Here is a 27,272-nt window from a genome sequence, read left to right on the forward strand (position 1 = left end):
TGCTTAGGATCGCTCACGATAAGTGCTCAATACGCGATTGTAAACACTTTACAGTAACCGGTATTAAATAAAAGATAACAAAATACATGTAAGTAAGATTGAAACCACTTATTAACATTTTAGTGTTGTGAGAGGTGCAAAACAGTGTCTATCCAAGTGTTACCGGTGAGGATAATTTCTTATTTTTTTGTGTGTATAAGAATAATAATCAATAAATAACCATATGTTTTTTGTAGTAGTATAGTTATTGTGGTTTTGTCATAATTTTGGCAACGCATGTAACACAATCTTGTTTTGAAGCCAGATTACTTAGTTTTTGTTAATAAAATTCCCAAATCGCATTATGTTGTGCTTCGTTATTTTTGTTTCTAGTTTCATTAACTCATATGATAACATTTCAGAAACCAGTTCATTTTTTAACTTTAATTTTAAGAGTTTAAATTAAAATGAAAACTATGCATTTAAACAACATTTAGTAAGTTTAAAATGAAAAGTCGTTAGCAACAGAATAATGTCTTTATTGACATGACATTTAATTAATAAAGTAATGTCCGCAAATCAGTACATCTCTAATAATAAATGTTAAATGGGTCATAAGAATTTTAGTCAACTTTACTTTTTTACAAAACTGATTAGTCAATATTGACAATTGTGCCACTGTTAACACAAAAAAATACATTTTGGACTTTGATACACATATCATTTCATACAAATTCGATTAACTAAAAGTTAACGCTTTCTCTCTTCATTCAAAAAGTATGTACTGATTTGCGAACATTACTTCATCAATCAAATTGGCCTGGAATAATTATTTTTAATAATTCTACGACTTAATCGAGCCCCTTTTTGATGCTCTATGTCAATTAATATTACATAGACGTCTACGCTACGTACGTTTATCAGGTTTGCAACGCTTTGGTAATAGACTAGATGACCTTTCAGTTAAACAACAACCAAGTCGACATTAGCGCATAACAATTCAAAACACATTAAATATTGAAAGCGAATCGGTCATTAACAATTCGTTTAATTCACATAAAACCAGAAACATTTTTGTTTACTTTAAAAATTAACGCTTTTCAGTAGTTCCTGTGCACTTTTGGCCAATATTTTTATTTTAGCAAAAGTGAATTCAATCTCAAATTACCGTGCAGCAATTAAACTTTATCGTATAAACAATTAAAAACGAATAAATTGAGTAAGTTTAAAGGTGTTATTTACGACTAAGTCTGTGTCCAGTTTAGTTAATAGCAGCATTTTTTTGTAGAAATCATGTTTTCAAAATACCGGTCAGCAATCCAAATAACCAAGCAGGCACAAAAAGAGTCAGTAAGACTGATTAGCAGTAAAGAAGTGATCAAAAGGGAGGAAGCATATGCGGCACACAACTACCATCCTTTACCTGCAGCACTGTGTAAAGGCCGAGGTAATACAAATTTTAATTACTTATTCACCCCCCATACAGAAAAATAACGTTTAAATTACGTAAATAAAGACCAAAACAGAGATTAGATAAGTCGTGAGTATTATTAAATAGTAGTGTTACTTCCTGCTGGATAATGGACTTATCTACTCACAAGTGTTAACTTTTTTCAAGTGTTTAGATACTTAAGGGCCCAAAAAATTAAGTATATGCTTAGGCAACTTTAGTTTGTATGTGTGATGGTTATTATGTAATTCATCAATGTCTGTGCTTTTCAAGTTTCGATGATGATAAATGGTTTACTAAGCTCTCTAAATTAAAAGTAGGAAAAGTAATTCAATTATTGGATGTTGAAAAAAAATTCTGTTAAGGTTTTGTTTGATGGAATGCTAAAATTTCTGGCTTCTAGAATCTATACTTATGCATTGTATTCTTTACGAATCACTCTGTACATAAAGTGGATTTTACAGTATATTTTTCCTTTCAAAAAAAAAACAAAAAATGCTTTGTTGCTGCACTTATTATATCAAAATAAAAGCCATTGACATCATTAACTTGTATACAAGGTAGTTCAAATTTGACCCTCACCATTGGGTTCTCGGAAAACACTAACACACTGGGGCAAAGTAGCGCAATTTAAAGCTGTTTTAAAAATTTCGATTTTTCGAGTACTCCTCCTGTACTGTATAGACACATCATATGATCGTAGGTAGCTGATGAATGGAGCTATCATGTGACGTTGACGACCTTTTTTCAGACATTTTTCAAAATATCCCGAAAACGGTTTCAGTTAGGAGTGAGAAATTTACATCATCAATTTACATGCTCATCAAAGAAGCGCAACTTTTATTAAATATAACATTTTTCCAGAGACATTTTTCCGTACAACGCAAGTTGAAAAAAACTAGATTTTTGATTATTTTAAAGTCGCCTTCAACTGCCTTAATTAGTCTAGGTTAATGGTAGAAATGTGACGGAAAGTGTAATTTGTCATTTTTTATAAGTGTCTTGAAAACTGCCAAAAATACCCTAAATTGAAAGTCAGTGTCAAAATAGCGGTTGTTACAGCAAAACGGACGCCAGATTCGTGTTCTCCATGCCAAAATTAATTAAAATGGCCGCCTTGATACGACTAAATCCAATAGTCAGTCGTCATAGTTTTCAGATAAGTTGAAAAACTTTAGTATTAAAAATTGACTTGTAGACATGAAAAACTACTTTCTTTAGAATTTTTTACTACAAATTCACACATTTAAATCTTGAAAATTGACTTGGACACCAAAGAGTGACTCTGAACCAATGAAAAGTGACATCAGAAGCAAAAAATTTGCATTAAAAATAAGTTTTCATAATTTGAAAACACATTTCAATATTTTACTCTTGAAAATAGTCTTAAATACAGGATATTGATATTAGATTCATTTCATTTACTTTGCTTTCCATTTTCTTACAATTCTGGACTATTTCTAAGGCTTTAAAACTGCTTTTAGCATGGAAAATCGAATTTCAAGGCAATCTTCACCAAGTTTTTAACATAGGGGACTTAAAAAAAAAATAACTTTTCATAGGCTTAAAAATACCATTTCGAGATTTGTCACTATTAAATTGACTTATACACTTTAGCCTTAAAAATTCAAGCATTTCTGAAAAATCGAAACTGTTTTTAGTGCTTTAGGACTGTTTTTAGCCTGAAAATCGAGTTTCAAGGCTCCTCACGATCTTCATAAAGTGTTTGACTTATCAGGCCTAAAAGCCGGTTTGTACCTACACTGTCCATAGCCTTGAAAATGTAATTTCAAGCTTCTTCACTATTAAATTGACTTCTACACTCATCGGTGCAAACAATTGCATTTCAGTGCTTCAAAACTGAAAAATCGAGTGTGAAACTATTTATAACAGTAAAAGTTAAATTTCAGACTCTTCCAGTGATGAAAGTAAAAATTTTTAGCAGTAAATGCTACGATATTCGTCTTGGAACAGTAATTTTTAGAATTGAATTATTCTTAAAATTTCATTTAGACTGTTACCAGTGTTTAATTCAACTCTACACTTGTTTTAATCCAGAAAATCGAGTTGCACACTAATTAAAGTCCTGAAAATACACTTTTCGACTCTCTTTAGTCTTAGGAAAGTAATTTCTAGCCTTAAAAGTCAACTTTTAGACTATTTTCAGTAGTAAAAAATTAGTTTTATGCGCAGCAATCTTTGTCTTGATTTCCGGACTGTTTTTACTGCTTGAAATCCAATTTCAGACACTCGACAATGAATTGCAGTCGAAAAAAACCAATTTTAAAACTATTCCTAGTAGAAAAAACTAGTTTTGCTACACTGACTATTCAGTACAAACACTTTCAGTGTTGCCGTCACTTTCAATGTAGCACTTTTATAGAGGACTTCCAGGAATGTCTTAGCATATACATTAGCTGTCACCTTTCAATGTTGCCAAATCTACAGCCGTTTACACTATAGCAAACAAAATTACCTTTTAGGTGTTCACGTATGGGACGTAGAAGGCAAGCAATACTTTGACTTCCTCAGCGGTTACTCTGCCAACAACTTCGGACACTGTCATCCAAAAATCGTGGACGCTCTAGCGACCCAGTCTAAAATTCTCCATCACACCTCCCGAGCCTTCTTCAATGACGTCCTCGGTGAATATGCTGAAAAAGTCACCAAGTTATTTGGATATGACAAAGTGCTGCCCATGAACACTGGTACCTATACACTTCGTCGTGTCTTTTACACTTTTTCTGTGTCATTTTTGTGTAGGGGTGGAGGCTGACGACACCGCGTGCAAACTGGCTAGAAAATGGGGCTACAGGAAGAAAGGCATTCCTAATAACCAGGCAAAATTGATATTTTGCAGTGATAATTTTTGGGGTAGAAGTTTGGCGGCCGTGTCAGCTTCCACGGATCCAAGCAGTTTTGAAGGTTACGGTCCTTTTATGCCTGGATTCTCTTGTGTACCTTTCAACGATCTTAAAGCCCTGGAGGTATACTTGCAGATAGCTAATATGTTATTGTATACATTAAATCACTTCAGACAGCCCTGTCCGATCCTCTAGTATGCGGATTTATGGTGGAACCCATCCAAGGTGAAGCCGGTATTAAAGTGCCGGATCCAGGATACTTAAAAGGTGTTAGAGAGTTGTGCACCAAGTACAATGTTTTGTGGATTGCTGATGAAATTCAAACTGGTTCGAGCCACATCAGATTTATGGTTTTTTAGGATTAATATTGTTAATTGTTAATAGGTTTGGGCAGGGCTGGCAAAAGGATATGCGTCGACTACGAAAATGTCTTACCTGACATACTGGTACTGGGAAAAGCTCTAGGAGGAGGAGTATATCCAGTATCCGCCGCCTTGGCTAATGATCCAGTTATGTTGGTTATAGAACCAGGTATTTACTTCATCTTTCCTGAAGAGCTTGGTTTTAATATTGTGATCAAAATAAGGTACGCACGGATCAACTTTCGGTGGTAACCCATTGGGGAGTCGAGTGGCTATAGCGGCTTTAGATGTACTTGAAAACGAAAAAATCGCAGAAAACTCCTATAAAATGGGAGAGTTATTCCGAAAGGAGCTTGAGAGCAGAATTAACAAGAAGATCGTAACCTTAATTAGAGGGAAAGGACTTATGAACGCCATAATCATAAACAGTAGTAAGTACTAAATTGTGTTTGATAAAAATAATGGTTATTACTAATCACTTCTTCGTCTAAAATTTACTATGTGGTTCATATTTAAGATGTAAAGCTTAAACTCGTTAGTTTTCAACAAACAATAATTCGAAATATCAGTTCATCAGTTATCTTGGTATGTTGATTTCCATACTTTCTTGAATATTTCCCAAATTCTCCCAGGATGTGTATTGATATGCCTTTTTATTCATCAAATGAAAAGTCACACATGACCAAATTTAGTAGGCGCGTAAACCACTTGACTTGTTATAACTTCAATAACAGTGCTGCTCTTGAAGATTTGACTTAGACAGAATGTCTGATAAGTAATGGTAAATAATTTAATGACGGATTTCTGGGATCAAAATAATACGATTTAGAACAACTTTAGAAATCAAAGTTACTGGTTTTCTTCAAATAACTCTCAAACAACTTGGAATTGTTTGCTAATATTAGATATAATCGGGGGTTTTCGAGGATCGAGGATGACAAATGGAACCCGAATATCGTTTTCCAATATTTTGCAGCCAAAAAATATATACTTGGTGTTGCTAAGATCAACGGTTTTCGAGATATTTGGAATTAGTTTTGGCTCGATGCATTTATGAGAAAAAATGTAGTAAGTTTTAATGGAAATAGCTGTCTTTTATAGTCTCAAAATGTCTCTACATCATTTTGAACTTTCAAGAACTTCTGGTAATTTTAAAATAGATATTAGAAGAAGATTTTTGACACTGTCAAGGTGCTTTTAACAATTTCTGCAATTTAAAAGACTATTGGAAAGTTTCAGAGGCTTTTGGCAAATTTTAAAATTGCTCTTAGACGCATTTTACAATTTTAAAAGAGCAGGAGGCCTTTGGCGTTTTGGAATCACTCTTTGAGATATTTGGAAATTTTAAAATGGCTATTAGAAGCTTCTGGCATTTATAAATTGCTCTTTAAGACCTCTGGTTTTTTAAGATGACTCTGAGAGGCCTCTAGTCTTTAAAATACTTTTAAAAGGTTCCAAAAACCTTTGGAACTGTCAAGAAATTTTCACAGGCTTCTGACGATTTGAGAGTATTCTTGAAAAGTCTCAGAAGCATCTGACTGCTTGCTCGTTTTTGAAAGGTTTTAAAATGGAAGCTTCTGGCAAATTTTAAAATGGCTGTGGGAGACCGATGGCAAAATTAAAGAAATCTTGACGGTTTCGGAAGCTTTTGGCACTTTTAAAATGTCTCTTAAAGACATATGATAATTTTAAAGAAGTAGAGGAAGGTTTTAAAGGCCTCTGGGCATTTATAAATTGCTCTTCGAAACCTCCCAATCATTTTAAAATGCTTGCTCTGCCAGTATCAAGAAACTTTTAGACTTCTGACAATATGAAATAACTCTTCAAAAGTTTCAGAGGCCTTTGGCACTTTTAAAATGACTGGTAGAGGCCCCTGGCAATTTGAAATAACTCTTGGAATTTTTAAGATTCCTGACACTGTCAAGGTGCTTTTAACAGTTTCGGCAATTTTAAGACTCTTGGAAGTATTTAGAGGCTTTGGACAAATTTTAAAACTGCTCTTAGAAGCGTTTTGAGGCTGGAAATTTTATAAGAGTATTGGAAGGTTTTAGAAGCCTTTGGCATTTATAAATTGCTCTTTGAGACCTGTGGTCATGCTGCTGCTTGCTCGTTTTTAGGTTGTTAGAGGGTTCTGGCACTGGCAACAAAATTCTTGGAAGGTTTCAAAGGTTTCTGATACTGTGAATAGACTCCTAGAGGCTTATGACCATTTAAGAACACTTTAAAAAGATTTCAAAAAGTTCTGGCCATTTTAAAATGGCTGTTGGAGACCGATGGCAATTTTAAAGGAATCTTGACGGTTTCGGAGGCTTATACTGCGCAAAACAGAAAGGAATAGAAACGTAGAGGGGAGGCGTCCAAAGATGGAAAAGCTGAAGCTGCATATGATGATCGCACCGATTACTTTAATTGCACATATTTCGAAAACCATTGATCTTAGACATACTAACTAGGTATACCTTTTTTGTTAAGAAAATATTAAAAAACAGATAATCGGGTTCTAAAAAGTTAGATCGATTTTAAGACAAATGATTTGCTTTAGGTGGTGCCTTCTATAAGCTGGCTTAAAGCTGAGTTGATAATCAAATTGGTCATCTTCGAAAATCCCCAAATTTTACACAATAAACTTGTTCGTGAGGGATTTGAAAAAAACCATTTAAAAAAAAATAATAATTTTGACCCCTTGTAAGTCTTACTTTGCCATTTCTTATGGGACACCCTGTATAGTGGAAATAATACTGTCATTCTTCTCGTCATCTTACAGGTTTCCTCAAATATGATGTTTATCATGCTCAGTCAGTCCATTGGTTCTTGTTTTCAGATGGTTTTATCATTTTAGAGTCTTCCAACTATCCTGCTGTTGTAGTAGAGTTATCAATTCCAATTTTCTATCATCATGACCTATTAAAAATATCACTATCACTAAACAATATCAAAAATTTGACACTGATCACGTAACTCTGTACACTTCGATGAACACCTTTTCAGATTATGTGGACGCCTGGGACGTTTGTATGAAACTGAAAGACAACGGGCTATTGGCCAAACAAACTCATGACGACATCATCCGCTTCGCTCCTCCTTTAGTAATAACTGAACAAGAACTTAACCAATCATTAGACGTAATTATCACAACGATCAACAGTATTCCTACGTGATTTTCCTACCTACTTTTTATTTTGTTATTATTACGACTGTTTGTAATTTTTGTACTGTTTTTGGTTAAGAATGTAAAAACTGTTTATGTATATATATTTTATTATATGCATTTTCACAAATATATCTATTAAATGTTTTTATATAATACTCTTATTTCAACAGTCTTTACATCAATATGTTGTACATTTCGGGATACATGTTATCATAAACATCCAGCCGCCCCAAACAGCGCTATTTATGTTCAGTTAATCACTGTTGTTGACCATTATTAACGTTCTTGAGCTGCTAATAAGTCTGGAAAGCAACTGGATTTGGCGTTATTTTTTTTGAACAACCTATAGTTAATAGACACATTTACATAAGGCCAAGCTTGAAATTATTTTACTAAAAAATATTAAAGTCAGTATCAAAACCTTGTTTGTATACAAAAAGGCTGCACTGCGGTAAGTACATTCAAACTAAGGTATCGGTAAAATCAGCACTATTTTGGCACCTCTATACATTTTTTACCAGATTTTAGTATAAAATAAACCGCATAGCTTCAGTCTACAAAACTCCACTGGCAAGAAAGGCTTCACCGATTTTATCGATACCTTTCCAAAACGGTAAGTCAAAATTATACCTAGTAGTTTCATTCATATCACAGATTATTACATATAAATACGTAGGTTTAAGATCTGAAACTTAAGTACACTAAAAACAGTTCCTGCCAAACTTAGACAGAAGGTGCTAATAGGCTTAATTCAAAGACAGTGGGAACGAAATCGATCGAAATTAAAACTAAATCACAAACACAAATAAATAATTCAAATACGCATAATTGCACAAATTGCTTGAGCATTGTTTGATTGCGAACAGCATTTAAATGTTAACAGGTGACAGGCTTAGTAGGTTCTAATGAAATGGTTGAAAAATTAAACATTTCAGTTAAACTTAACACGTGTGTATGTCAATAAAAACGTCATTGTAAATTTTTAATATAGAATGCCACGAAAAACAGCCACAAAAAATAAAAACTTTTGTGGTAATCCCACATGTGCAATTTTTAAGTATATGTAATTCCAGCACTATTTGTAGTTTGTGTTTGGGCAAGAAAAAGCCAATCACAAACTGCGCACTGTCCAGAGACCCAAATGCTGCACATCTAGACTTAGCATTAGAATTGCTAAAAAGTAGAGTGAATTAAATCTTAGCAATGTAATTTAATGTTTAAGTACCCGCGATGTCTGTCACTCATCCAAATTAATTCATAATTATTTCAGAATTAGAGGAATAATTATCAAGTTACAGTTGATTTACTTACTAAGAAGTATTAATTTGTGAAAACTCAGTTTACTGCTATATTTGCCCAGTTTTGCTCTACTAAAAACCAAAACAGTTTTTAAGACAAAGTAATTTAAGAGTTAATAGATTAGATCGAAGTTCTAAGAACTAAGTTTACACCGGGGATTTCCAAACAAATTATAGAACTTTCTATGTCAACACTAATAAAAGTAAAAATCTTGTATATACAGGGTGTTTTACGATAAATGCGTCATACTTTAAGGTTTGATTAAACGTCAAAAAATAACTCTAGTTTGCTATATAAACCATGGTCCAAAGAAGTTTCGTTATGGAGATACAGGGTGTTAAAGTTTGGATAAAAAATCTAAATTAATTTAATTCTTCAAAACGGTTTCAGATACCAAGTGGTTGGCAGAATCGAAAGATCATTGGAGAATAAAGAATCCACCTCGGGTATATTCAACCTTTCCGACAATTACCCAGCAATTTAACTGCAGGAATGTACCCCTGGTAATCGGAGAATGCACACTTAAGATGCTCTCCAGTAGAGCAATAAGTATCAATGTAGAAGACATCATAGTGAGAGGACTGGTCATGAAGGGAGGTTGACAAGGAGGGGTCTTATCACCCCTTCTTTCGAACATAGTTCTGGATACCCTAATTAATCACCTTAACAATAATGAATTCTACACAATTGCATACGCAGATGACATAGTTATCTTGCAGACCGACAAATTTGTGAACACACTGTGCGATAGAGCGCAGGATGGGCTCAAATTAATAGAAATACACCATAAGGAACACTCACTGTCGATCAATCCCGACAAGACTGAGATGGTCATTTTCACCAGGAAAAGAAGTTTATCGGGCTTAAAACCTACCGAAATCTTCAAAGGCAAACTAAACTTCTCTGAAGAGGTGAAATACCTTGGTATTACCTTCGACAAGAAGTTAACCTGGAACTCTCACCTACACAGCAGAGCAAAAAGAGCATATGTGGCTTATGAGCAGTGTCGGAGGACAGTGGGACGTACATGGGGTCTTTCACCCTGCACGGACAGTAGACAAGCCCTATTAACCCTGAACAGACAACGTGTTACCTCAGGGCTAGTACTAGAGTGCCACCAAGATTTAGCTAACGCCTCGGTTGATAACAATATTATCCTGAGATGGGTTAAAGGGCACGATAGGAGCAAAGGTAATCGCATTGCCGACTCTTTAGCCAGGGAAGCGGCTGGACTAAAAATTTTAGGACCCAGTGACACATACACTTCGACAATTGCAGGACTAGCCAATCGTTACACCCATGCTCAATCCCTAAAGAGATCGGATGGAATCAAAGGATGCAGTCTTGCCAGGATCACCCTGGAAAGCTGACGCCGAAAAAAAAATTGGCGATGAGCAGGATGAAGCACGTTTTGCAATAAAAAAAATATTTTTCAATTTTGTCAGTTACGTCCAATCAAACAAAATTCAGTTTTGAATTCCCCATTCAATTTAGAACAGAAAAGCTATCTAGTAACTTTTTAGTACACCTTTATGTTTTCCAATAAAAAATTAAAAATCATGAAAATGTACCCATAAAATCAATACTAAATCGTCGACTGTATTTATTGTTGAATACCTAAATTTTTATTTATTTAGTTTTTTTGAAAAGTGATATTTTTCATTCGATAGGAACAAGCAGTTCAATAAAAAAGTGAATAAATCAAAATTTGAAAATTGAATAGAGACGAAAGTCGAGGATTTAGTATTAATTGTATTGTTACTTTTGCAGGATTTTTTATTTTTTACTCGAAAACGAGTTGACGTACCAAAAAGTTTCAAGATACCTTTTCTGTGTTAAATTAAATAAGGAATTCAGAACGGATTTACATTTTATGGAAAAACAGTGGCATAAATATTTTTTTGCAAAAAATATTCAATAATGATTAGACTGATCACTGGCAAATCTAAAAAATACATTTTTTAATGCAAAACCTACTTTACTAAAAAAAGTAAAATAAGTAAGTATTGTTGACACCTACAAAGTTTAATGAAAATGTCTAGTTCTTTTGAAAAAATAAATAAACTTAAATTTTTTTATCCAAACTTTAACACCCTGTATCTCCATAACAAAACATCTTTGGACCATGGTTTATATAGCAAACTAGGGCTAACTTTTGACGTTTAATCAAACCCTAAAATATGGCGCATTTATCGTGAAACACCCTGTACAATAAAGTTCTTTGCAAAACGTTTTTCTCTATATTATTCTAACTTTGTAAATCAACCTGATATCTTTAAAAAATATATTATTTTACTTCTGGAACAGCAGAGAAATTGCTGCAAAATCTAATCAAATTTAAAAAAAAACATACACTTTAAATCACATTGAAAGCAAAAAAAATTAAAATAACCTTCACCTGTTAACCATTTTCCACCACTCGGTTAAAATCCTAAAACATAGAGAGCACAATCAGCTTTGCATCAAAACGCGATCAAAGCTTCACACGACACTGCTCGCGATCTTTATAAATATAATCAATATCGTTATACTTGTCAATCTTAAAATTAACTTTACTAATACAGAGTTGGCTTAAATTGTGATTAAATTTCAGGTAAAACCCATCAAAAATGAGAACACTTCGGTCGAAATGAGTTTTTTGTCTCCCAGAAAAGTGGGAAAGTATCAAAAATATTAGAATTGAGAGTGCGTGAAAATGTGTTGTAGCTAATTAATATAAATTATATTCGAATGGAATTCATGAACTGGTTTATCTATACAGGGTGACCCAAAAAAGAAAACCATAAAAAAAGAAGTTTAGCACACGATACAATAATTTTGTTGACAAAGACATTTTAATGTGTTTTACAACAATTTCTTGAACAATTCTTTAAGAGTAGTTTTCTTCCATTCTTCAAAAATTTACAAGTACTTTACAGTATTAAATTTACCACCTTGTATAGATAAAATTAACTGTCACGCAACTAAGAAATCTATTGTGAGATCGTGGCATTAATCGAACTAAATCAATAACTTTCCTGTCGTATAACCAATATAGTGGGGATCATGATATACTTATCTAAACGGTAGTTTCCACATCGATCGAACTTGTATCCTCCTCGTAAGGGACGCAAGTTCTGTCGTGCGACTCGTTGTAACCAGTAATTTCCGAGTCTGACAAAAAGGGACTGGAAAATGCGCGTTGCGGTTGCGACGAGTCCAATGTAAAGTGTCGGCCTTTTTGAATCTTCGACGCAGGTAACGGACCTCTGCGTATTTGCTGATATAGTTCGTCAATGTCAGTAGCTGAAGCGCTACTGGCTCGAGAAAAGTTTGAAGGAGAACGCAATCTGAAAGATTAAACATTGCAAGTGCTTTTAAGACAAAGAAGATTTTATTCAACAGACTAAAAAGACAATTAGATTAACTGTAAACATTGTCAAAATATAACAAACTTACCTAGCCAAAGGACTAAACTTTTCTCCCAGTCCGAATCTTCCACCCCTAATTGTGGATTCACTACTCCTTAATTCTTCTATTTCCGCATAATGGTTTGGTTCCTCAACTGGGCTATTTTCCCTTCTGATAACAAAAAAACATAACCTAGCTGTAGGGGTTTGCATATCAATAATAACCTATTCATAAGTACTGACTAATTTTCCTTTAAATTTTAACAAATCATCCGGTACTAGAAACACTTTGTATACAAATAGAGTGTCTCAAAAAGATATGGTAAAAATAGGTTAGTTGCTCATTTTTTTTTTAATTTTGTTAAATTAATTAATTACGTATGAAAAATGATTCTATAATTTTTCTAAAGTTTAGGATATTTGTAGAGGCTTCTGGCCATTTTACACAATTTTCCTAAGAGTTAGGATATTTGTAGACGTCTCTGGTCATTGACACAACAATTTTTCTAAGGTTAGGACACTTGCAAAACACGCTCTACAATTTTTGGGAGGTTTTTGATTAATATAAGAGGCTTCTATTAGATTCTTACAGTTAGATTCTATTAGGCTTATATTTAGAGACTTCTGGTAATTATAAACGATTTTTCTAAGGTTTAAGATACTTGTACAGTATTCTGATGATTTTTAGGAGGTTTTTGATAGCATTATTTAGAGGCCTCGCCATTTTAAACGTTTATTCTAATATCTAGGACATTTATTGAAACGTCTGACAATTGGTGGAGTTGGAGGTCTGTGACTTAGGAGGCTTCTCGTGATTTCAGAAGAAGTGCTACATGCCGGTAAAAATCCTAAGAAATTAATAATCACTAACTTTTTCTATTGAATAATTAAAAATCTAAATGTATTTTCTTAAAAGATGTCGATCTGTCGATCTTTCTGTCTTACTTCTGTTTTTTTTTTCAAATACGGAGGGTTTTGTCTCGTCTTGAATTGTTAAAGATCAACATTTGAACTAGTTTACCGCTAATGCATTATTAGATTGAGCTTTTTACAAATCTTTCACCCATTTTGGGAACACTTTATGTAGTTGTAAACAGTTTTTTTTTAATAAGAGAATATATTCAAAACATAACGAAAATAATTTAAGTGAAAAAAGTAGGTTATGATGCTTGCAAGACAACAAAGAATTGATGGTAAGTTAATAGTATTAAAATCGGACCGGTCGCAAATTCGCAGAGTAGGACGTGCCACGTGACGTAGGAACCCTTATTGCGAAACGAGTTTTAAGTCCATTTTTTAATGCTAAATAATTGTTTTTGCTGTCGATCTATACTAGACGATCTACACGCTGATGTTCAAAAAAGTTTCAACTGAAAATGAATTTGGTGCAAAGTCCCTATTATCAACTTTGTTAAATGAAACCTGTTGGTGGCTGATCTAAGTAGTTTTTGCAGAGATTATTAAATATAAATCCTGCACACTTACCAAGGTTAATAAAATGTTATAAATGGGGTTTGTATACTCTTCATCACAATTTAACAGAAAAAAACTTACCTGGTACTAAGATGGGCGGTGGTTTCGGTAGTGCCGGATGTTTCCATTGGAGTGTTGCTACTGCTCTCTTCGTTCATCAACTTTTGAATATGTTTCATTGAGGGAGGAGGTTTTGTAGGTGACAACGGCGACATTAACTCCCCTTTATCCAATATTGAATCGGATAGTGGGTTTTCCGAGCTATACTCCAAAGTGCACTGCTGGGAAACTGTGCGCATTTGCGCAACAATATTATTGTCTTGCAGTAAATTAGATTTTTTCCGGGTTTTGTTACGGGATATTTCTATAAATCGAAGAATTCGAACACAAAGCAATTTGGTTTAGAGAAAACCAACCTTTTTTCCTAAGCCTTTCAGCATTAATTACAATTTTCTCTACCGGAACTTCGCCAAGACCATCAAACTCATCACCACTATCGGAAAATATGTTGGGATTCTTCATGTGCGATTTCCTAATGTGTTCAACATGGATATTTGTGTTGTTCACCTAGACGAAACACCACTTTACAACTCTATCACGCTAAGTTAGTTAAACACGAACCTTGGAATTAGTGCCGAAGATATTTTGCTCGGTATTTTTAGTTTTTACCGGTCGAGGCTCAGAAAATACTGAAGTTGCATCGCTGTTTACGTCCCTGGGCGGTTTGGTTTGTAAATTGTTGCGTTTCATCAAATCGCGTCGCTGTCGACGGAAAAACTTTCTGGCAACAGTGCTTTGGTGCGGATTGTAGAACACCTCGGCCGCACTGGTCGGATTTTCGATTATGTGCGGAACCACGTTGGATCGATATTGTGCTCGATGTAAAGTTATCTGAATCAGTACAGAAAATTGTCATAGAATTTAATAAATTGCAGAAAAAGTTTAAACAATTTTAATGTTGTGCATTCTTTCCTAAAGGAGATGTAATCTTATCTCATCAGTTTAAGTTATTAATGCCCGTTTGCACAGAAATCTCCTTAGGTAATACTTTACTAGAGTTTCCCTAATTTTTAGGTTACCCTAACATAAAGTTGTTTGCAACATTTCAACCCTACCTACATTGCATCTTTAGATAAATATCTAGGAATATTGAAAATGTCTAGTGACATTACTAGATTTATGGAAACATCTATGGCATTGACAACTCCGAATTTTTGAGTTAGTTCAAATAACTCGTTGTCGCAAAGCGCATTTTGTGTTATAAATAACGTTAAAATAAAAGACACGAGGAAATGAATTTATTTGAAAAAATTTGTTTTGCCCCTCAACCATTTCTTCTTGTCTACTTAGCATTTTAATATACTTCTGCGCAAACTTGCTAAAACTTCGGAATTTTTATTAACTATCCTAGAAGCTGTTGCAACATCCATCCAGCTGTTTTCCCATAAAATCTACAATTGTACTGAGTTGTCTTCCAGGGGCATAAAACCGAAGGCGCGTTAGCAGTTGATTTATGTGACTTACGCTGTTATTACTATAAAAAAATAATAAAAGTACCGAAACGCAATTTGAAAAATGCTGGCAAAAAAACGAGAGAAAAAACGCATAGATCAATTCAGTATTATAGGTATGTACTACAACTTATCAATTGTATCTAATATTTGAAGAACTGTCGGTTTAGTGAGTCTAAAACGACGGAAAATCGTCAGATTGTCCAGGTAGTCAAAATAGTTCCTTTCATGCACTTTCTTTGGAAAACCGTTTTAAAAGATATCGAATATTTCTAAATCATCGTCAAACGCATCCATTATATTTAAAAATAGTAAAATACTAATTTTACTGTAAATTTGAGAAATAATTTAACAACAAACAAAAATTTCGGTCACTCTGTTGACAGTTAATTTTAGGGGGTAACACCTAAAGTTAGTTAGGGATCAAAATTCAGATGGTGCAACAGAAACAAGTCCCTACCTAACTTTATTCTTAACCTAAGGCGTAGGGATCCCTAAAACCGGTTTGTGCAAACGAGCATAACTCCATTAAGTTTAAGGAACGAGAAAAGCAAATGTGACGTCACAATGACGGGTTTGGACAAAACCAAATGTTGATTCAGTCAAAGTCCTCATCGTGACATAGAGTGTCAAAACGAACAGGATTTACACCTTTCAAGCTGATTCTTTGAACAGTAGATTCCAAAATGCCTAAAGCATCGGAAACACTATTTAAAATGTGGCATCAATAGTTAACAGACCGCACGTTATTAAAAAAAACTTGAAAACAGCGCTTAAGCTGGATTCATAGTTCTAATTCCGCAAGAAGTAAGCGGCATGCAGCAAGCAGCAGTAGTAAGAAGTAGCCTTCCGCAAATGTTTCAATTCATAGTTCGACGCTTCGACGTTAGTAAACTAATAGACTACAGATTATTTGACAGTTTATTTTTTTGTTTACAATATAAATTTGGTTAGAGTTTTTTATTTTTATTCTATTCATTGAATGTTTGCTGAATTTTGCGGAAAATGGATTTTTTCGACGACTGACTTTGAAAGTACCTCATGTACGCTTCCATTTCAAAGCAGAAAGTGGTCATTCGCCGCACGTGCGCAGAAAGTGAATCATTTTCTGCTCTAGAGCGTTTTCGCTTTCTACTAACAATCTAGTCACCAACTTTTTTCGGCGTTTCCGTAACAACGCTTGACATACCTGTTTGAAATAACCACATTCCGTCAAAGTGATTTATCGGTGACAATGAGTTCGAGCGACGAAAATGATGTGAGTTGTCCTTCTAATCCACCCCACAGCAGTCGTCGAAAAAATATCGTCTATATTTCGAGCCAAAAGTACTTTTGCCGCTTTTACATGATTGCAGCGTTCGGCTTCGCCTCAAGCTGCAAATTTCATGTGCAAGCGGCAAATATATACTTTCCGCTCTTAATATAGAATATACTATTGTTGATGACTATTCTATCATAGTAGCTGCAAGTAAGCCAAGTGAAAACAGAAGAAAAATCGGATACTTGACAAATGACAATGCGAAAACCCACGAATGGGTGAAACAGGCAGCCGACGGTGCACGAAGCAGTAAGAAGCAAGGTAAGAAAAGAAAATGATTCATTTCTTGCTGCTTACTTGCGGTACATGCGGCTTGCGCTTATTTGTCAAACTATGAATGAAAGTGCTACAAGTATATTGTTTATTTTTAATTCGGCTTACTGCTGACTTCTTACTTCTTGCAGATTTCTAACTATAAATTCAGCTTTAGCGTTAATAATATTTTTTACTTGAAAGGCATTTTGAACACAGAACTGCTCTATTTAAGACGATTCTCATTGTTTATTTATAAAACTGATAAAAACGTCAAAATAGCCTGACATTAATTGACCCGTCAAGCTGACAATATGTTGGTAGTACGATGTTATAAAACACAAATTTTTTGTTGATCTTTGTCAAATGAAATGAGATAAAGGATGTGACGCAACAGTGTCAGAAGTCACTGAACAGAGATTTGTGTAACAACTGAACACAAATAATAAGATAACGACTTACCAAATTGACATTATTTATTTTAGTGCCGTCTACTGATGGTCTATCGCTCATCGAGCCGTTTAAGTCCACAGCGGCTGCGCCCTTTAACGAGTTAGTTTTAGTGCGTCCGGAACTTCTACTCGATGACCGTGACATTGCTTGTGCTTCGCTATTCGAGATGGGCGGAAGCGGCAAAGGTTGAATTTGAACTCTAGGCGATGTATCTGACACTGTGCGAGGACGTAATAGTCGTTTTCGACGCATCCATCTGATAAAAAACGTTATACGGGTCATGGCCAACAATGTTTCAATGGTTCCTTTCATAATATTCCATTTTAAACACTTTTGAAGGGTTTTTTATTCAAAATTCTACAATTTTTAAAGCGTCTGCTAGAGATTACCGAGAAGTTTGAGAAATTCTGGTAAACACTCTTTTTTATTTTGATTTTCAGTTTCAGCAGTCTTGCCGCTTTTGATTCGATAACTGCACTTCATTTCAAAAGTGATACCTTTCAATATCAACCTGTATTTCAAAAAGCAAAAAGACTATCCAAATTTTATTAAAATACAGAAACTGTGTTTTCAAAAATAAAAGTGTCGAAAATGGAATACCCTGTAAAACAATTCATAATCGGCACCGATTTAACATTTACCAGCTGCTACAGTAAATAAACTACTCACTTGAACATTGACATCCATAAAGTTCGGACATCGTTTCGCGCCACGCAGTAAAAGAACAACGTAAACGCGCTTAAAGTGCTCGCGCAAAGGGCGTAAGAACCGCTATAGAAGTCAGCTTCGTAAGCCGCACCAAGAGGGGGTACCGTGGCAAACGCACAACTCAGCCACGTGAACAGAAACAAAAACACAAAAATCACGTGAGCTTTCAGTTGAGCCAATGGGGAACGTTCGTTGTCTTCCGTTTCGCTCGAAGCCGTTTTCGACGAGTAGCTGCGCACGCTCTGTGTGTCTTGCTGCGGGAAATTCGGCTCGAGCAGGTCTAAGTCTACGTGTTCGGTCGCTTGCGTGCCTAAAAAGGAGTCTTGGATGTCTACAGGTTAAAACCACGTACGAAGAAAAGCACAAAATAGTGTAAATAACGGATTAAATAATTAAGATATTCAGAAGTGTATTCTGGTAACTGGGAGAACCACTATAAAAAGAACTAGATTATATGTGAAAAACGGCTCACCCAGTACTGGCAAACATGAATAGTAAACAGTTATTTAAACATTTCTTTCAGCTAATAACATTGTTCCAAAATGACCCCAATAAGGCAAAAATTAGCTCAACATGAATATGTTGCAGAAATATCTGGTTAAAAAACATAATGTGAAAGTAACATACCTTCACTCAAATGTCCTCCATGAGATAAGTCCAAGTTGCTAATGGCACACCTCACCAGCAAAAACAGCACTACCATAAATAAAAATAATATAATAAATGGTATGTAGATGGCGCTTAACGCCGGCCCGGTCCTTAAGAAACAATGTGAGTGCGAAGCGTATTCTCTAACGTTAATTGCAGCCGATAGACCGCATACAATAAGGGCAACTCCCCACCCAACCAAGTAAAGTCCCATCAAAGGTTTCCTAACCGGAGCTTCACTGGGCAAGTCGTCATCCTAAATTTACTTTAACTAAACTACCGCATCTTGATCCTAAACCTTTAAGCATACCTGTATTATTGAATCCGTATTTTTGCTCAGTCTTTTATACATCGAGTTTACCGCGACGCACATCCATAACAAGGAACATAAACTTAAGTAATGCAACGTCAAACCGATAATCTGACACAACTTGTAGTCTTCAGTTTGGTAAATACCGAACGAGTACATAAAGCACAGCAAGGCTATCGCGATCCAAGTGTTTACCAAACAATGTTTGGCCTTTTTCGGCATTTGAATGGAGGCGAAGCCGAAAATGTAGGTTAGAACTGCCACCAATAATGAGACGAAGAGTATCGTGTTGCCCGCGTAGATGGCGGGGTGAGAAAACCGGAAAATGCCTTTGTAAGTTCCCTGAAAACAAACACAGATCGTCGTCTATCAAAAGCTCCTAAGTCTGATTTTTTGGAATTTAGAAGTTGACATTTTTATAACTCCTAAATCTTTCTACAACTAAAATCACGATTTTTTTCCTAAAAACACTTGAGTATACCTTTCAGTACATTTACTAAATTATGAAGTACCATACAATGTATCAGCGCATACTGGACATTTTTTTCGTTTCCTGTAAATTCTTATCAAAATGATTTGAGGAGTTTTTGATAGTAAGGCGACGATATACTGTAAATTAGTGTGTAGAACAAAACTTCAGAAACCATCCGAAAATCTCTCAGACTTTTCAGAGGCCACTAAAAGTCAAACATGCCACGATTTAAATTGTCAGAAGCATCTAGAACCTATTTGGAAATGCCAAACGTCTCTAAATACTACTGGAAACCTCACAGCAATTGCCAGAAACCTCTAGAATCATTTTCTAAACGCCAGAAGTCTCTAGACATTACTGAAAAGCTCCCAAAAATTGCCATACCTTCAAGTGTATTAAGTTTTCCAAGAATACTTTTAAGATGTTAAAGACGTCTAGAATCATTTTGAAACTATCGGAAGCTTATAAGAACTAAAAAAAGGTTGACAGAAGTACAGTAATCACATCTGGTAACAAATAATCAAAAAACGTATTTTGGTGAAAGTGTTAAGCTGAAGTGAATAACAAAGACTATCTCGTTCTGTCAAAATAAATTAAAACAAGACAGACTATGTAAACACTAACGTCAAACTCGTCTAATGATTTCAGCTATAACTTAACAACATCACTCATTGCTACCAATCCGGCAACCGTCGAATATACTGTGGTCGAATCAACTTGCTTTTGATGTAAATAATACTTTTTTAAGTTTAGGTTGGCATACATTCTGGGAGCTTGTAAAATCCAATTTTGTTTAAACTTTGATATATCTTGCAAAACTCAAACATTTACAGAGTGAAATGAACTACTACTTTTCCCTATACAGGGTGGTCCAGTTTTAAATGTCAATAATTCACCAATCCATAACCAATTAAAAAATAAGTTGACATTCATTATGTCATTTTCCTGAAAAGTGCTTCCTAAGGAAAATACAGTCCTTCAAATTTCTGTTTAAAAAATCGTTTTTTTTTTGTCATAACTGTCAGACCGTTGGAGCAATATTGATCAAATTTGGAAAAAGCACTTTATTACACGTTATTACGGTCAAAGAACCAAAACTAACCCAACCCAACATAAAAATTGTCTTGGAAACGGAAAATTCACTTAAGAAGTTTAAAAAATATTATTGAAGCCAGTTCTCATAGTTTCCAGACAAACTAAAAAACTTTAGTTTTGAAAATTGAATTAGAAAAGATAAAAATTTCAGAAGCTTAAAAATTGTGTTTGTAACCACTTTTCATGCAAATCGAGAGACTTTAATACTGAAAATTGACTTGTAGACATAAAAACTACTTTTTCAAGAATTTGTTACAACAAATTCATACATTTAAACCTTAAAAATTGACTTGAACCCCAAAATGTGACTGAACTAATGAAAAGTGACATCAGAAGCTTAAAATTTTCATTTGGAGTAAGTTTTCATAATTTTAAGACAAATTTCAATATTTTAGTCTTGAAAATAGTCTTAGATGCAGGACATTAACATTAGATTCATGAAAATTGCCTTGAAAACGAACTTTTCGTGCTTTTTACTTTGCTTTTCATTTTCTTCGAATTCTGGACTATTTTTAGTGCTTCAAAACTGCTTTCAGCTTGGAAAATCGAGTTTCAAGACTATCTTCACCAAGTTATTGACATAGCAAACTTAAAAAACAATTTTTACATTCTTCATAGACTTAAAATAGCATTTCAAGCTTTGTCACTATTAAATCGACTTCTAGACACTTCAGTGCTAAAAATTCGGGTATTTCTTAATAAACTACACTGTTTTTAGTGTTTTAAGGCTGTTTTCAGTGCCTCAAATCGAGTTTCAAGACTATCTTTACAAAGTTTTTGACTTATCAGGCCTAAAAGCCAGTTTGTCCACTGACCATAGTCTTGAAAATGTTATTTCAAATTTCTTCACTATTAAATTGACTTCTACACTCATAGGTGCAATAAATTGTAGCATCTCTAAGAAATTCAGACTGTTTTTAGTGCTTTTTAAGACTGAAAAATCGAGTTTAAGACTATTTCCAAAAGTCAAGTTTCTTCAGTAATAAAAGTAAAAAATTTTGGTACCAAATGCTACAATAATAGTCTTGAGAATTAATTTTTAGAAATAAAATAGTCCGAAAATTTAATTTACTTCTTGACTTGTTGAAAGTTGAAGAAAATTGAGTTGTACACCAATTAAAGTTTTGAAAATATACTTTTGGACTCTCTTTAGTCCTAGTAAAGTCAGTTCTAGCATTAAAAGTCAACTTTTATATTATTTTTAGTAGTAAAAAATGAGTTTCGTGCACAATACAATCTTTGTCTTGATTTCCGGACTTTTTTAGTTCTTGAATGCGAGTTTCAGACACTCAACCAGGATGGCAGTCTGAGAAAGCGAATCATAAGACCATTCCTAGTAGTAAAAAAGTTTTTAGACTATTCAGTACAAATTTTGACTTTCACAAGTCTTGGATGTTCAGTTTTAAACTATAAAACGATTCTTTAAATTGAAATTTGGAGGACTGTATCTTCCTTAGGAAACGTTTTTCAAAAAAATGACATAATGCAAGTCAACTTATTTTTTGATTAGCTATGAAATGGTGAATTATTGACACTTAAAACTGGACCACCCTGTATAAAGGTTGCTATAAATCGTACGTAAACCGCGAAAAATCCGATTAATACAAGCGTGCAACATAAAAGCAATAACTTACCGTTAGGTTTGAGTATGTAATATCCTGCATTAACCCATAATAACCCACTTTTCTGCACGAAAAAACTATGTGATCCTGCCAATGATGACCAAAATGGCAACCTTGGGAAGACCATTTGCCCACTGTTTCATCCCAATACACCGGCGTAAACGGTGTAATTTCGTACGAGTTGGATTGAGGGGCGCGCATAGTTATCATAACGGAATGAGAAGGTTCTATGTAATGTGGACCGACTAAAAAATAAATAAAAAACAATAATAAAATAAGAAAGTAATTAATCAAACTTAATCATACCAATTTTCACCCCAATAACTGCCGATGTGACTCCCTCTTTGCCCAAACGTTCATCATCAATCGGAAATAACTTGCTTGAACTGTACATAGATATTACAACACTGTAAGTCCTTGACTTGTCATTGTTCTAAAAAATGTTTAAAGATTAGCAAACCACCAGTAAAATTAGAAGAAGCACTCACTTGGCCTATATGGGGTAACACACTGGCAGGTACGATAACTGAGGATTCCAGACTTCTTCCTTGAAGCACTGTAGCGTCAGGCATGCTGTTATTAGTGCTACACGAGAAAATAGAATCCGGAGGATTTCCATCGTTCCTAAACCAAGAACATTTGATTCCCGGAAAATTGTCTTTTGCAGTGGGAAACGCTTCAATGACGAAATTTTCCTTCAAACAGAATTAATTTTCAAGAGCATTCCAATAAATGCATACAGTGAAAAATAAAATCAGCGCACCAGCACATGTACAGTTTACCTTTTAAGTCATAAAATGATGACAAAAGACTTGAAAAGAGGATACTTGTTTCTCTTATAATATCTGTCTTTGAATACTTTAAAAAACAAAGTTGCTGTTCTTAAAGTGTTTTAAGCTTTAATAATCTTTTTTTATTTACAAGGGGTGTGCTATTTTAGCCAAAAAATTACATTTTATTTATTAAAAGTAGATCAAATACTCACCCTTTGAAATGACGTGGCCACATAACTGAGTGAAGTGTTTTCCAAAACACCGACCAGTTTAGAGCAACTTTGATGTTCTTCATTACTTTGTTTTAAATAGTTCCAAGGCAAATTGATCAAATTGCTGACTACATCCATCATAATATTGCTCACTAGTTCGAGAGGTTGAAGTTTTATGTAATTTTCAATTGTGTCGACGGTGTATACCAAATCCATTGTATCTTTGTAGATGCTAATGTTAGAGGTATACTCCTTCAAATGCCTTGCACTTTCTAGAATGCTTGAATTCACTTTGGAAAAGCCTTCCAAAATTCTTGTTGTGTCTGAGATGTAGTAACAGCGGGCAGTGTCCAAGTTTTGCCAAGTGCCGTTTTCAGAACAGAAGTATGATGCTGTTTGATAGGTTGAATTGTAGTAGTCGCTCATAAATTTGCATGGAAGGACTACAGTATGGTTTACTATGGTTTTAGGCCAAATGTATGATCCCTTATTACCGTTTGTTTTTGTTATTGGGCAGTATCTGGAATACATTATGTTAAAAGTGCACTTTAGGATTGGTACTACAGCATACTTAGTATCATCTGATATGACCATAATAGTTGTACTCTTTGAGTGATTTCCTTGAATAGACATGAATAAACAAGACCAAATGCCCGAGTGTGCTTTGGTTAGTTTCTTAATATACAAAACACTTAAAACTATACCAGGATTCGGAAGAAACTCTTTTACTATAGTAACATCATTGAAGTGGTCTTCTGGTTTGTAACCCAGCCACAACCATTCCAATCTAAAACCATTATACACTTTTACCATTAAAAGGAATGATTACATTCATGCAAAAATTATACCGTGAATCATTTGTTGCGTCTGTAATACTCGGGGCTTTGCATTGAAGCTTCAAAGAATCACCTTCAAAAACCACCTGACTCACTTCAGGTTTCAAATCTAGTAATGGCAACAAATTCTGATCTGACGCAGATTTACAATGGATGTCTTGTCCAACTTTAAGTTTTCGGAGAGGAACTCCTTTAAATATTGTACCACATTTGGGGTTTGATATTAGCTTAATAGACTGTCTATAATACCACTCCAAAATCCACAATAAACCGCAATCACACTGAAGTGGATTGTATGATATGTCTCTAAAATAGGTTAAATTAAGGGTTTTTTAAACTGCCGAACCAGTAATATTACTTACAGCTGCCTGAGAGCAGGTAAATAATCAAATGTTCCAAAGGTGATAGTGGCAATTTCGTTGTGGTTTAATTTGAGTCTTTCTAGTTCAGTTAAACCCTGAAATGCTTTAACATCTATATGTTTCAGGCCATTTGAAGATAGGTCAAGTCGTTTTAACTTAGGCACAGCTTTAAATTGGTTCTCTTCTAGGTGTGTAATTTGATTGTTACTTAAATTTCTACAATGAAACCAAAACAATAATAGGTACAATAATTTGACTAAAACCCCCCTCATGGTGTTTCTTATTTTAAAAACATAGTTCAGAATATTCTAGGAACATAATGCCATGTTTTGCAAAAATCGAATTTTACCAAAAATTATACCAAACACAGTTTAAAACACAAAATGTTTAGAATATTATTAAGGTGCAGATATTTTCATAAGGAATAAAAAATACACCAAAGCAAAGTGAGCAAACAGTCTTCACTGTTTTAAAATTTAACTTGCAAAATGCAAAGGTAAAAGTGCATATATTTGACTGAATCACCTCACAAGTAAATAGTAAATAAATAGACATTCTAGAGTAGAGTAGATTTAGGATAATAAGATTATAAGTAGGTATAGATTAATGGAACTTCTGAGACACTATAACAAGGACAAGAAAAAAATGAAATATCATTAGAGTACTTACAGTTTTTGAAGTGCTATCAGCTCTACTTTTGGAGTAAACGTCTTGAGATTATTATTGGATATATTTCTGAAATAAAATAAAGATATTATTATTATTTGTAAAATTATAATCCAACTTTAAAAGCTAGTGAGAAATCACATTTACTTCGAAAAGTAGGTATAATATTTTTCACTTAGATTGTTATAACAAAGGGTGCTGCAGGTATTAAAGCCTACAAATTAAATTAACAATACAGGTAGGATACAAAAATGGGGGATTTGGAGTGATCTCAAATAAGTTTTGGGATCACAAGGCTTGGCTTGACTAAGGAGGTAAGAGGACTACTATTCGGATCTTGAAAATGGTTAAAAATACAGATTTGGTTAAATGGGAGAAAAATTGCGTAATCATGGCCTTAATAAAATGACATTTAGAAAATATCAACTTTTGGACTCTGGACACACTGTATAGCATGTTTAAGTCATTTTTGACATCTGATAAACAAGATCAGGCTGATGTGGAATGGAATATTCTGATCAAGATAATATTATATTGTACAAATTCATTTGGCTAAGCTTCTGTGCAAGATGTGGTTGTACTCAGCAGTTATTCCTCAAATCAAAAAAATAAAAATAAATACAGCTAAAAAAACAGCACTGGTTCACAAGACATTTGGAACTAAAGCCCTAAAATCTTCCAATAATTGGTAATTTTACCTTGCCAATGTGAGCTGTTTTGTTTTAGCTAGCAAACCTATAAGCTAACAAGCTATACTGACATTACTAGCTAGCCAATCTCAGAGGAAAAGTAATTTGTAAATAATTTTGATTTATTGACATTGAGCAGCAATAATCATTAAGACAGCAAAATATTCCTTTAGAAGTTCAGGTGGATTTATGCAGGACCTTAAAATATAAAAAAAAGTCCTATGTCACAAGGAAAAAGAATTAATGTTTTATCTGTGAAAACAAATTTGTATAACAAAAGTAGTACCTATATACCAATGTTTAAAATCAACTCTCAAATAGATGATTACAAGCTAATAAAGCTTGTTAAACAGTACCCACTTTTATATTCAAAAAATGACCAAAATTAAAAAAACAATTTAACTAAACCAAATGCTTAGAAAACCATTTCCAAGATCTTCGGACAGGACAGTAGAACAACTTTGTTTGGATTTTTTGTGAACAAATACTTGAAGCAATTTATTTTAACAATTGACCAAAGGAACAGAATATCTCCATGAGGCTCATGCCTATTTTTTCTAAGCTGTTAATTTCCTGCTGCATAAATTGAATGTAACTAACTACAAACCTTACTTTAATTTAGTATAATTCTAACTTGCTTTATTTAATGTCCTGCCACAGAAAATGTAAACAAAAATCATGTCCAACTTGATAAATCTCTGTAATAAACCAAACACTAAACACTGTGTGTTATATAAGTGTGATTTGCCCCTATCTTAATAGGCAATAAATTACAACTGATTCTATAATCTTGTTTACACTTTAGACCATAAATAATACAAAACATTTTTTAACTTACAGTTGGACTAAGTTGTTGGCAACATTAAGTAACTCCAGTTCATCCATATGATCAACTTTTTCCACTTCACCACAAACCATTTTCAAATAATCTCCACCATCTCTTTGGGAGTTTGATTTGCAAGTACACTTGTTGGCACATAAAGGCTCTTCAGCCACGTTACTGCTCGACAAAAGCATGAAAAGAAGCAATATCCCTTTAAAGTATCTCTCATCCATGCTGTATACAAAGCAAGGAAATAATATAAAATAATCCCTGTTTTGCCAAAGCAAAACTTTATAGAAGCCACAACAGTTCAAACGGGTCGCGACCAGTATTACGATTTCTGATCATGTTCAAAAACACAGAACTAATCACATTAATAAAAAATACAAATTTGCGTGATTGGGTAGAAGAACATTTTTGTTTAAAAATTAATTTAGATTTAATTTTGTTTGACAACAAAATTGTTTTTCGGCCATTTTTTAGGCTATTTCTGTTTCTATTATTGCGGTCTTGTCAACTGGGTTAAGTTATCAGGCACGTGCTACTTGTACCGTT

The 27,272-nt window shown here is 34.1% G+C and overlaps 2 protein-coding genes across 4 annotated transcripts; one reads left to right on the top strand and one right to left on the bottom strand.

Annotated features, from left to right (window-relative positions):
* Positions 1–7,950, top strand: Oat (Ornithine aminotransferase precursor). 2 transcript variants are annotated; one of them, XM_081996229.1, is made up of 8 exons: positions 1–165; positions 1,268–1,426; positions 3,913–4,137; positions 4,193–4,416; positions 4,467–4,620; positions 4,678–4,824; positions 4,880–5,086; positions 7,644–7,950. In XM_081996229.1, exons 2-8 carry the CDS (start codon positions 1,273–1,275, stop codon positions 7,811–7,813), a joined length of 1,281 nt encoding a protein of 426 aa, XP_081852355.1. In that variant the 5' UTR covers positions 1–165; positions 1,268–1,272; the 3' UTR covers positions 7,814–7,950. The 2 variants fall into 2 exon arrangements, with proteins under 2 accessions (XP_081852355.1, XP_081852356.1); XM_081996230.1 differs by lacking the exon at positions 1–165 and adding an exon at positions 1,019–1,198.
* Remo (Remoulade) lies at positions 7,896–27,208 on the bottom strand. 2 transcript variants are annotated; one of them, XM_081996186.1, is made up of 18 exons: positions 26,733–27,208; positions 25,209–25,274; positions 24,540–24,755; positions 24,190–24,483; positions 23,913–24,128; positions 23,342–23,861; positions 22,845–23,051; positions 22,663–22,789; positions 22,369–22,601; positions 19,168–19,509; positions 18,837–19,113; positions 18,171–18,531; positions 17,511–17,757; positions 14,589–14,858; positions 14,384–14,534; positions 14,049–14,331; positions 12,544–12,666; positions 7,896–12,434 (listed from the first exon to the last, which is right to left on the bottom strand). In XM_081996186.1, the coding sequence occupies exons 1-18, from the start codon at positions 26,948–26,950 to the stop codon at positions 12,164–12,166; spliced, it is 4,422 nt and encodes a 1,473-aa protein (XP_081852312.1). In that variant the 5' UTR covers positions 26,951–27,208; the 3' UTR covers positions 7,896–12,163. The 2 variants fall into 2 exon arrangements, with proteins under 2 accessions (XP_081852312.1, XP_081852313.1); XM_081996187.1 differs by having other exon boundaries at positions 18,171–18,519; positions 26,733–27,207.
* Positions 27,209–27,272: the final 64 nt, after the last annotated feature.

This window comes from Ips typographus, linkage group LG2 (assembly GCF_016097725.1).
Source record: "Ips typographus isolate SLU linkage group LG2, UJ_Ityp_2.0, whole genome shotgun sequence".
NCBI classification, from domain to species: domain Eukaryota; kingdom Metazoa; phylum Arthropoda; class Insecta; order Coleoptera; family Curculionidae; genus Ips; species Ips typographus.